Source organism: Diadema antillarum, unplaced genomic scaffold (genome assembly GCF_040938485.1).
Source record: "Diadema antillarum isolate AM-2024a unplaced genomic scaffold, OU_Dant_1.0 seq00000413_RagTag, whole genome shotgun sequence".
Lineage (NCBI taxonomy): Eukaryota > Metazoa > Echinodermata > Echinoidea > Diadematoida > Diadematidae > Diadema > Diadema antillarum.
In genome coordinates, this window is record NW_027271399.1 from 1,437,970 (window position 1) to 1,450,391 (window position 12,422).

General features: G+C 37.4%; 1 protein-coding gene across 1 annotated transcript in view; it reads right to left on the bottom strand.

The window, feature by feature from the left end:
• Positions 1-9,571, bottom strand: part of LOC139732314 (maltase-glucoamylase-like) — a 59,766-nt gene extending 50,195 nt beyond the window's left edge. The window contains 5 exon segments of the mRNA XM_071643184.1: positions 80-192; positions 2,071-2,170; positions 4,591-4,759; positions 7,471-7,619; positions 9,092-9,571. Of these exon segments, the coding sequence (XP_071499285.1) occupies positions 80-192; positions 2,071-2,170; positions 4,591-4,759; positions 7,471-7,619; positions 9,092-9,571 (1,011 nt within the window).
• Between the last annotated feature and the right edge of the window lie 2,851 nt (positions 9,572-12,422).

Genomic DNA, 12,422 nt, shown 5'->3' on the forward strand with positions numbered 1-12,422 from the left:
TAATAATGATATATACTCTCTCTCTCTCTCTCTCTCTCTCTCTCTCTCTCTCTCTCTCTGAAGAGGAAATAACACTTACGTCAGTGTATTGTTGGATGACTGATTCGGGTGTAGGTCCTAAGAACATGTAGAAGTCCAAAACTCCGCCGATTGTGTGATACGTGAGGGCTGGGGTAGGCTGGAGAGTGTAATCTATGTTAGGTGATAATCAAACAGTACAGCAGGAAAAAAATGGCTGAAATAGTTACACATTTATCGTTGCAATTATTGACGTGTCATGATGAAACAGAGAGTATTATAGTAATAACGTAAAGTGTGAAACTTTTGATAGTTATACCGGGTGTCCCAAAAAAAGCGGAACGGTGAATTTTCAGTACCTTGCGGTCTAAAAGTTATATATCTTTTGACATCATTAGAAAGAGCATCTTCCGCAGAAGACTATGATACCAAACTCATTTAATTTGGTTCAGTACTTTTTATTCGGCGCCAATTTCTGAAAATGCAGTCATTGTCAAATTTCGTCGGATTTTTGCGACTTATGAGATAATAATTTGAGTGCGACGCGCGATCCATACGGTGAATATTGTGTAAGCTCGGTGATCCATGTCAACAAAAGATACAGCTTTCACATTGGGCACGGACCAGGAAAAAAACAGTGTGTGTGTGTGTGTGTGTGTGTGTGCGCGCTCCCAATATGAAAGCGTTATCTTTTGTTGACATGGATCAACGAGCTTACACATTTCACAGTATGGAAAGCGTGTCGCACCCAAATTATTATCTCATAAGTCGCAAAAAATTGAAAATGACTGCATTTACAGAAATTGGCGTAGAATAAAAAGTGCTTAACCAAATTCAACGATTTTGGTATCATGGTCTTCTGCGGAAGATGGTCTTTCTAGTGATGTCAAAAAATATATCACTTTTAGAACGCAAGGTATCACCCTACCGAAAATCCACCGTTCCGCTTTTTTTGGGACACCCGGTATATCATTGTTTTATTGTGTTCCTGTGGGGTTATCAGGAACAGTGAAGGACACTAAATTAAAAGAAAGTAAACACTTTTTCAAGTTCATCTTTCTCATAGAATATTTGGCTAATATTAATGTTAATTAATATTAATATCAATTCACTATCAAAGAATGACTGACAGTGCATTCAGCGCTGCTACATGGCGAGGGGCACTATTTATACTGTTCCACACAGAACTTTTTTTCCTGCCTCTTCTTAATCTCTCTTCCTTCAATATTTGCCTCTTTTCTTGTCCCTCCCTCGCTCTCTCTCTCTCTCTCTCTCTTTATCTCTTCCATTTAAAGAGTTTTATCGTAACATGAGTTAATTCCTCTCTTGCTAAGTTGAGGTATTTGAGATTAAATGGTTGAAAACAAAGAAACTTATTAGAAAATATTCGACATTTGCAATTAATAACGATGTAAAATATCCCTTGTTATGTACAATTGAGGTATCATCGGAAAGATTTTATTTTTTCCCTATCTCATGATGGACTAACTTTAAAACTCTTTACTCTTCAGAAAAAGTGAAAAAGTTCACGCGCGAAGGAGTGAATTTCAGAAAAGAGTGAATTTAGAGTGAAGTCGTAGTGAATTTGGAGTGTAAAAATGTTTTTTTTTTTCACTTATCTTGGAGTGACCTCGAGGGATCACTCAAAAATCTTTACGTGATCACTGAAGTCAGTCCAAATTAGTGAAAAGAAAAATTTTCACTCAAAATTCACTCCAGAGTGAAAATAGGCATTTTCACTCTAAACTCACTCAATTCTGTTGTTCACTCCTTCAGGGGGGCATTTCATGAAGCAGCTTGGTCGGATATTTTTCTGACAAACTGTTAAAAGCTACTTATATCCTTGCATCTGATTGGCTGAGAGTAAATTTGTAAGACAACTTTGTCGGACAAAATGCTTCATGAAATGCCCCCCAGGGAATGAACATTTTCGCTCGGTTTTTTTTTTTTTCTTTTTCTCTTTCTTTTTTGGAGAGAAAATGACGCCTAGCCCAATTTGCAATCAAATTCTTTATAAATGTAATCGTGATTATGACGAAATATCATTCTTACCCTGAGCGTTAGAGTTGAGGAGGAGAACGCCATGTGCGTGAGCATCGTTTTCGACACACATGTAGAAGGGATGGACTCCGTAAAGGTTGTCTCGCTCACCCTGGAAGGCACAAGAAGAAACAACACGATAACAAACTACTACTGTATAGATGCCTTTTCACCAGGTATGCCAAAAGTACGCACCAAGTCCACGTTTCAAACCTACTATACAGTCGGTACCGTTCAATCAGGACATGGGTAAACGGGAACACTACTCTTTGAGCGGTTCCATGTATTACAGATATATTTCGCTGAGCAAAACACATTTCACATCCTTTATTCGCATACAAAGAACCATATGTCGTATAAAGTTGATTCAATCTATCGTACTTAAAGGGACTGTACAGTACTGGTTGAGGTGAGGATTCAGGTTTATAACATTTTTGGGGGGGTGATATAATGAAAAACTTCATGAAATATGAAAGAGCATGAAATTTCAAGAAGGATTCACTGTTTATTTGATGAAAACTGGCCTTGAAATGACTAAGATATAAAAAAGTGATCCAAATAAAATTGACAGGCCACAACGTTTATTAGGGTCTCTTTGTTTTACCTTGTTTTTAGATATCTCAGTCATTTCAAAACCGATATTCATCAAATAAACTTCTGATTCCCCTTATAGAATTATATGGTCTTTAACATTTCATAGAGTGGTTTCTAGATATCTCGCAAAACGTTACAAACTGAATCCTCACCTCAACCAGTACTATACAGTCTCTTTAAAGAGGAAAATCTAATGAATTAACATGTAGCTTTGATTATTTGAATCTCTTAAAGCATCTCAGAATCTACGTGTCTGTTTATCAAATCAAATTCGTCATTGAAAGGTAATAATATTGTGTGTATATTGCATACAGCAATACGCGTAACCGTATTTGAATCTAGACATTCGCTTCCTCAGAGCAAAAGTTTAGCTTCCTTAAGTAAGAGGTAGAGGCTGTTTTAACACCCCCGGCCACCATGAAATGGCAAGCATGCATGAAAAGCTAGCTGAGACAATATCATTATTCGCCGGTAACGGGGGAAAAAAAGAGGGGAAAAATGGTTCTCACCAATATAGCTGTATCCGGATAATGGTTTCCATACAACATGCATTTCTTATTTATCTGACAATGTCTGCCCAGTGCGAGGATAGCTCCTGCTCCCATTATTGGACTCGAAAGAAAAAAAAAAACTATTAGTTTTCATATCTCCGGAGACTGGGTCATTCTCTCTCAGTATTGTGTATGTGTGCGTGTATCAATGTCATATTCGGGTGTGTGACTGATGAAATTTTTAATGTAGGTCAAAGGTTTGGCCTGGTTCATATGACATAAGGAATCTCTAGAAAATCAAAGCACCTATCGGATGGAAAGGGCAAACAGGCACGCCCGCTGCTATTTTGTGAGTCAATACATCTTGCTGGAATGGAGCAAGAAACAAAATCCATAAAACCCGGATTCTGGTTGTACAAATAGCGAGCTCTCACAATAATATTTCGGCAGGAAACCCCGTGCGCTTCTCAAATAAAGCACAATATATACATATATTTTTTTTTCTCATTTCAGCGGTAGTCGTTCTATTGTTAAGTTCACACATGTTCCTCGCTTGCGTACAATTTAATTTGATCAAACGGAATCATTACGTGATGCGAGCACGTTTATGAGATATGAATCAAATCCCATTGAAAATGACATAAGTAAGGATCTCTTCAACACACCCCCCTCTATTGTGTCTAATGGAGCCAAATACGTATTCAGGTATCTGATTTGACAATGCCCATTGACATTGGCAGCATCTTGATCAGGAAATCAAATGCAGTTTCGCATTTTGCTAACGATGACTACGTAGATCTCAATGACTGTAAGAAAATTGATTTTCAACATGTTCAAGGAAATAATGAGTCCAAAGTGAAGTTCATTCACATTTGATTTAAGTTTTACATCATGTAAAGAAATCAGCAAGAATAGAAACACGATCGGACAAGGCTTGAGGACATGGAGGATGTAACAACTTTTTAACAAATATTTTTCGACAGAGGTCACGTAAAGGTTACGTTTCTTGAAATTTCTCGTTTTCCGTTTGTATTCGTATCATCAGAATGTTTTCTATATAAGAGTAATGTTTACTTCTTGACATAATATTACGAACTTGGAAAGTGGACTACATACGAACAAGAATTAATTGAAAGTTCATATTTTGTGTGTAATTGTTACATATTTTTGCTTAAAAATGATGACATTCCTTTTGACTCTTTCACTTTATCTAATTTTGCTCGATATTTTACAGATCAACTGAGACTTTAAAATTCTAAGAAGAGCATGCATGACTCCAAATAATTTTTTTTTGTTTCTTTTAATTTCACACAATTGTGTTTAATGAATGAAGTAAAACCAAATCAACAGAATGGTAGAGATTTCTAATAGTTTGTCCTACATTAGGACATTAGGCAATTAGAATGTAAAAGTGGGATATATTCCTTTAAGTAGATTCAAAACTTACACCGGGGGGTTGATCGCGGGAAAACGCACTCCACGTCTGCCAATCCAGGTTGTGCCTGAAGCTCCGGTGCTCGTTTTCTCCAAGACCGTAGACATTTGTCGATGGGAGTCGAGTTGAGATGGTGATGAACTGGTCCTCAAAGATGAGAGCACCGATGGATGTATCAAATCTAGAATTGACGTAAAATGTTTAAAGGTACTATTTACCATTCGGAACAGTGATTTCAAAATGTTCGAGTTATCACATTTCATGCACATCTGTAGAACAGTTGTGTCACAAAACGTCCTACCCACATGACCCATATGACAATTTTGCAATAAAGCCTAAAATATAAGAAGATATCACTATTGTTCTCAATTTACCATAACTGTAGACAGTCCATTCTAGAACCTTTATTTAATGACTTCTGTTCACATTTTGTATATGCAACAATACTTGATATTGATTATACTGATTAACATTTGCATCGATTGTTTCTATCCCTGACTCACATTTAAGAGTTGTTTTGAAGCACTAAAGCAAGCTGGATTTTTGTTTTATCTGCAAATGGTAAATAATGTCTTCAACAACAACAAAAAAAGTCACAAAGTCATGTCACTTTAGTGAATGCATTTTCCTGCATAGGACTTATGATGTAATTCCTTTATTACGATGTATAAAGAATCACTGTCTTATATATGCATTCTGACGAGTTGCTGTGATATGCCTGCTCCGTACCCAAGTTGTGGAATGACTAACCATTAGAAGTCAGGAAATCCCAAGATAAAGCAGTCTTTAAATCAAGACTCAAAACACTTTTTTGTTTAACTGTGCATGATTGTTGACCTATCAGAAGCTCTTGCAGCCCCGAAGAATTTATGAACATAGATTTTGTCTGTATGAATTTATACTATTGTCACTACAATTCATCATCTGACCAGTAATCATCACCAAATCAAAATTAATTATCATTGATTTGATCGGAATCTTTAAACATAGATGCTATTCATCGGAAACTGGACACTAGAAAAATGGAAAAGTATATTATTTGATTTGATTTGATTTATTCACATAATGCATGTACATACATTATTCACAAATATGCACATAGTTTGTACATGAAACATATTACACATTTTGTCTGGATCGTCATAAGCTATGAAAAGCTTGACTGGGACGTCCAGTATGGATAACGTACACATATTATGTACATAAACATCATTTTTTTTAAAAATGTATAGTGCGCGTTCAATTTGTTCATAGATAGGAAGATGAGAGAAGGAGAGAAAAAGAAAGAAAAGTGAGAGGAAGAGATAAGGAGAGGGATACTCTACATCATGGTAGTTAAAGGTATACAAGATTGACAATTCTGGTAACAACAAGACTAAAGATGACACTATATCAATAGCTATGACACAATGTACATGCGCAAAGTTTAGTAGGTTCAGCTTTTATTGAGATCTATAGGACACCACTAGAACATTTCGACCATGACCCTCCCATCCTCTTCGTGATGTTTCCATTTCACTTCAGACTGTGCACGAACATAAAATGTTGAACTCAGTCTATCTTCTATGAGTGATTCAAGAAATGGATTTCGAGGATGTCGACTTTTACGAGCATACGGGGCAATATAAAACCCATCATGGTAGATTTACCACGATGTTAGCGTTCTTATCAGATGTTTTATACACCTCAGTTAAATATAAAAAAGCTATCTTTGTCTTGGAGTTGATTATAGGTGTGCGTAGGTTTGCGATCTCTCGCATTTTATGATGTACACATCAAACTGTGAAAACTGCCATCGTATTTTCAATAATAAACTGATGGGTCAGATGCATAAACATAGATCTGGTTTTCCTTTCAATCGTAAAATTTTGTTTGCCAGAATAATATCTTGAAAGTTTACAAGAAAGAATGACCTAAAAAGAATGCCTCCCGATCGATCGGACGGTTGCGTCACTATCTAAAACCCTTGCCACCAGTGAAGGTACACATTAATGATTCCATATTTTGAAGAGGGATCATTTCCCGACCTTGGCATGAAGGCTGTGGCCCTTGTACAGTGTTAAGTTTTTCGCACTTTAAGCAAGGTTATACATGCACTTCATTTCGACCACTTCTGTTTCTTTTTATCTACAATGTATAATTTCTATAAGGTCCTCAATTACTGTACAGTCTTTTCATTGCATAATGTTCTGTTTACCTTATTCTCTGCTGTAAAAGAAGTGTAAAATATATGTTTTGTCAAAAAATGAAATAAACTTTGAATTGAAATTGAATTGATGTTGCCCACAGTTTCAGTATTTCCTCACAAATTCCCCTCAACAATCATTGTTACAAAGGCGATTGATTATTTTAGTCACATGGTCATTTTTCACACTGTCAATTAATTCCACCGGTCTGTTTAGTATGACAGTGTTATTGCATTAAGTGAAAGCGTGACCATCATTACCAGAAATCGTATGTCATGGTATCATAACAGATATCCAGTATCCAAAACATTATATAGGAGCGGTGTGGTGTGATAGGCCTTAAACAGGAATTGCAAAAGTTCAATTTCAACAGTGAATCCTGTCCGACGCATACGGTAGCTTCTTGGACAAGATTTTGTATTTATGGTCTATTGTGTTTTATCCCTATAGCCCCAAGTTTTGTCATTGTCCGGTAATTATAAGGGTATGGACTGGAGGAGAGGAATAATGGGAAAAGATTCACAAAAACAAACAAACAAACAAACAAACATACAAACAAACAAACAAACAAACAAACAAACAAACAAACAAACAGGCATTGGACCAAGATATGACCTCAGGAATGAGAAATCTATGTATGGCACATAATCAAGTTTTGTACCCCACGCCTTGATCTCGTAATCAGCCACGCCCACATGAGACTTACAAAACCTGTCCCGTTGATCTTCGGATGATCTTCATGGTGAATGGGTTATTGGTGAAGCGGAAGTCATACATTGGTTCCTCGGCAGCATTTAGCGGGCGAGATGGCATGTCAACTGGTACCTCGAACCGAGGACTCAACGAGTCGTAGATCTACATAAGAAGGAATAATGATAATTGAGGTAATCATTAAATATGTGTGACTACATCTTTCTGGTGATATTCCACGAAACCACTTGTGAAATAATACAGAGTATACAATTCTAAGAGGAATTCAAAGTTTATTAGTGGTTATGAAATGCTGAGACACCCCCCCCCAAAAAAAAAAGTGAAACAAAGCAACTCTGATAACAGGTGGAACCCACTTTTAATTAGGATTGCTTTGTTTTAGATATCTTAGCCATTTCAAAACCAATTTTAATCAAATAAACTTTGAATCCCTCTTGAAATTACATTTTCTTTCATATTTCATAAGAGGTTTCTTAGTCTGATTTAAAAAAAAGAATAGAAATCGACGATCAGTCTCAACTGAAACTATGCGATCCCTTTAAGGCTGTGACGTGATTACCTCTTTTTTTTTACATGATTAAGAATGGTTTGCTACAGATAAAACTGTTTTATGGAGACACATGAACTTTAATATTTCTAATTTACTTGTTTTAGGTCCCATTTTGATGAAACCTTCATAATTCTGTTTATCTGAATTGTTTTTAAACAAAGCAACTTGGACGCGTTTTGGATTAATTAGCATGTCATTGGCCGCGCTTACCATGCTTTACTTGACTGGCAAAAGATCGCGATCTTAATATCTCGAATTTTTTTCCAGTGTAACCGCTGATACTACAGAAAGCATGAAGATATCATCCATTTGTAATTACGGAGTCATTAAGATTAAAAAACCTATCATCATAGTTTTTATTGGCTTGCTTAGTCCAAAGGCAGATTAACGCCATAAGGCATAACTGCAAAAACCGGTAGATAACTGACGAACAGCATTTGCTTTTGCAACACACCCGGTAAGTCTTTTATGAAACTTGATCCTGTTTACATGGAAATGTGTGTGATTCTGTAGTCTGATTTTGTACTCATGACCCCTTCAGTATGTATAGTGAACTCCGATCTACACGAGCTGAAAATCGCGTTACTCAAGTGATGTAGTTATGTAAAGAAGTAAATGATCTTTGGCAGTAGTGGCAGATTTGTTCTACTGTGAGCAAATAGGAAGATGAAGGTTACGTAAGATTAGCAGCGATAAGGACTGATCGGTAGACAGGAGCAGCATTCATTGAAAAATATACAGTATATTAAGATGGGAAATCCATTGTAGCATGCAAATCAGTTATTGAGCAAGCCTCAGAATATTCCTTATATTAATTTCTACACTATAAATTTACTTTGTTGTCGTCGTGGGGGTTTTTTTAGAGAGAGAGAGAGAGAGTTTACAAGTACATTCCATATATACAATGCAATTGAGAGAAGAATTGACTACTAAAAACAAGTGCCAAATGCCGCATATCATGTGATGACGATATGATAAAAACAGGAACAGCAAAAACAAATCTAAACTTGTTTTTTTTTTAATGATACAATGATCATCAACGATATGACAGGGAAGTTTACTATACCTTAAAATGAATGCGGTGGTCGGTTTGGTGTTCGACGTCCAACATGAGAACTGGAATATCACCGCCAAACAAAGTGGGCAAGTCTGGGTTCCTCTCCAGCCTCAGTCGCGTTCCCCATGGCTGCGATTCCATAGTCTGAACTCGATAGGCGCCGTACTCGGGCGGAAAATAGCACCATGGTTCCCCGTCCCTGTAAGCTTGCCTCCAAACGCATCCCCTCCTTGTACACTCCTCCTCGTTGGCCGAGGCGTCGCGATCTGGATAGCAGTCGACCCTGGATTCGGGCTCGGGACCGAAGGTGACGACTCCTGGTCCAGCATCGCCGCCAGCGTCGTACCCGGGATGGAGAAAGTATGTCAGTGTGGTACAGAGAGTGGTCACGATGATAGTGATGGCCAGAGCAATAATGGCCACATGCTTCGTTGACCATCCACCCTTGACCGAGTGGACGTCTGAATCCATGGTCATCGACTCTTTCATGGCTGCAGTCCGAACTTCACGCTCCCTATCAGTTGGTGATGTCAAAGACAGTGGCAGCGATGAACTAGTTTCCAGAACACTCTACTAACTCTCGTGTCAGAGAGGGCATTTATGCACTTAGATAAGGTTCCTGTCTCTGTCTTTGCATGTCTGTCTGTCTGACTGTCTGTCTGCCTGTCCGTCTCTGTCAGTCTCTCTCTACCTTACATTCTCAATTTAAAAAGAGATACACCCATAGATACATCCAAGCATGCATGTACACACGTGCAAACATGCGCGCACACAGACACGGTCTCTCACACGCGCGTGAGATGAAATAAAGAAGAGAGAAAAAAAAATGACCCAAAGCCCAACAACAACACTGGGTACACGCCCCTTTTGGTCACAAACCCCCTCTTCGGGCGGGCGCGAGGGGTGGGATACTGACATGTAACCTTATTGTGATCACGCATTTGCTCTGTCACAAAAGCCAGGGCGTTATAACTATCGACAAAAGATGGCGCAACTCAAGTGCCCATCCATCGTAAAAATCTGCTCGCTTAATATCTTATGTAAAAGACAAAATCATGTAGTGGAAGAATAAAATTCAGTTTTTTTGAAAAGCGGGAATGCACATTCTTTATTCATAATAATAACTTACCATCATGTTCTCTCTTTTTTTCTGATATAAATATCTGACATCCTAGTACTTTGCTCAGGTTACAACACACACACACACACACACACACACACACACACACACACACACGCACACACACACACACACACACACACACACACACACACACACACACACACACACACACACACACACACAAAAGGAAAGGGCAAACACGACCCAGCACGTCAAAATCTAGTATACGGTTTTTGCCGGTGGAACGCTCGTCGAAATTTATAGTCGTAGAATGATGAACCTTGTCACTCAAGTGCATAAATTTTACATAAGATAAAAATCTCAATATATTTGCAAATTGTCATATGAATTAATTCAGACTCATTCCTTGAATTTATAACACCATGTGACAATCATGAGCAAGTCAGAAAAAATGCAACTATTTCCACGAGACTAAGAAGTGACCCAATAGTTATTTTAATGCTCCTTAAATGTTTACCACCAATAATGTGTTTTTATTATTATTCCGATCTGAAGCATCTTCAAATCAAATTGATTGTCTGTGTGTGTATGTGTGTGTGTGTGCGTGTGTGTGTGTGTGTGTGTGTGTGTGTGTGTGTGTGTGTGTTTGCATATCCTCGTTTTGGTCACGTCTTAAAATAGTATTCTTAGTGCGGTATTACCTCATCGATATTCTGTAACTTCATCAGAGCCCTGTTGCTAGAAACTCGACTCGCGATTAAACGCAACTGAGATCAAACGCAAGCATTGCTAGCAATTATACAAGTTGTGACTGATCCTTCTATTAGAGGAAACCAAAGCCCTAAGGGAAATGTGGATTGAGTGAAAGCAGCAACATTAGTAGAACACATAACGGAAAGTTTGAGGAAATTCGGACAATTGATGCAAAAGTTATGAATTTTTAAAGTTTTGGTGTTGGAACCGCTGGATGAGGAGACTACTAGAGGTTATGGCATCATTGTGTGGACAACAATATAAAGAAAATATAAAAGGAATTACACACACACACACAAAAAAAATCATTTTTCGTGAAAATTACACATTACATCAACTTGATACTGACATGTGTTAAGGGTATAATTATTCCCCCTTCTTACTGAAAGCAGTTAGTCAAGTGCTGTTTCATTATGCCAGAACAGTGATTTTTTTTTGTGGAATTCCCTTAATATTTTCTCTATATTGTTTTCCACATATGACCTCATAACCTCTAGTAGTCTCCTTATCCAGCGGTTCCAACACCAAAACTTTAAAAATTCATAACTTTTGCATCAATTGTCTGATTTTTCTCAAACTTTCACTGATGTGTTCTACTAATTTTGCTGCTTTCACTCAATCCACATTTCTCTTGGGTTTTGGTTTCCTTTAATGAGTTACTGAAAGACACTTGACGTTTGATTTCTCGCGTTGAGTTTGAACGCAAAGTTCCTAGCTCCGGCCCCCTTTTTCTCACTGCAGTGAAGTCATAAGAATCACTATTAATTGGATACTGGTGAACGAATTTATCCTTGCCAATATGAAAATTAGCTGTCTCTTTGAAAGACACTCCTGTAAGTTACCGACAGCTCTTATAACATCACTATATCTTCATGTTATCTTTAAAATCAAATTTATTTCTTTGTCTTATCTTTCTCTTTTGTTGTTGTTGTATCTTCAGTGTTTTGTTTTATCATGCCTACTCGACAAGAAGAACAGCAAAATGGTTCAAGCTGTAAAGACAGAAACCACAATCAACTCAAACGGATTAGTCTGTAATTCCAGTAAGAATATCTCTATTGAATGTTATGATGAAATATGAAAATAATCCTTAGAAATCGCGGACTACTACGTACTGTTCACTCCTGTGTTGCGAAGTTAATACCTGACAACAAGCGTAGAAAGAGTAAGTTGGGAGACCAGCCGTTCGATGGGTGTAATCATTATATACATTTCGAATCCAGTTTTATTGCAGTGGTGATCTTCCCTGATGATATCTGGATCATGAGACGTGATTTATACCTTGTTGTAATTGTGCTATAAAATTACACCTCGGGAACGAAAGACATTTATAACGATATTGATATAAATTCATATAACTTTATTACAGCTTGTTTGGTGTTTTTCTGTTTTCATCTGACGGCCACGAGTGCGCTGACACTCAATCTGTTTGATATATTTTGTCCGTTCAGTGAACTAACACTTACATGAATAATGTTTCAGACAGATAGGAATGTATGTATA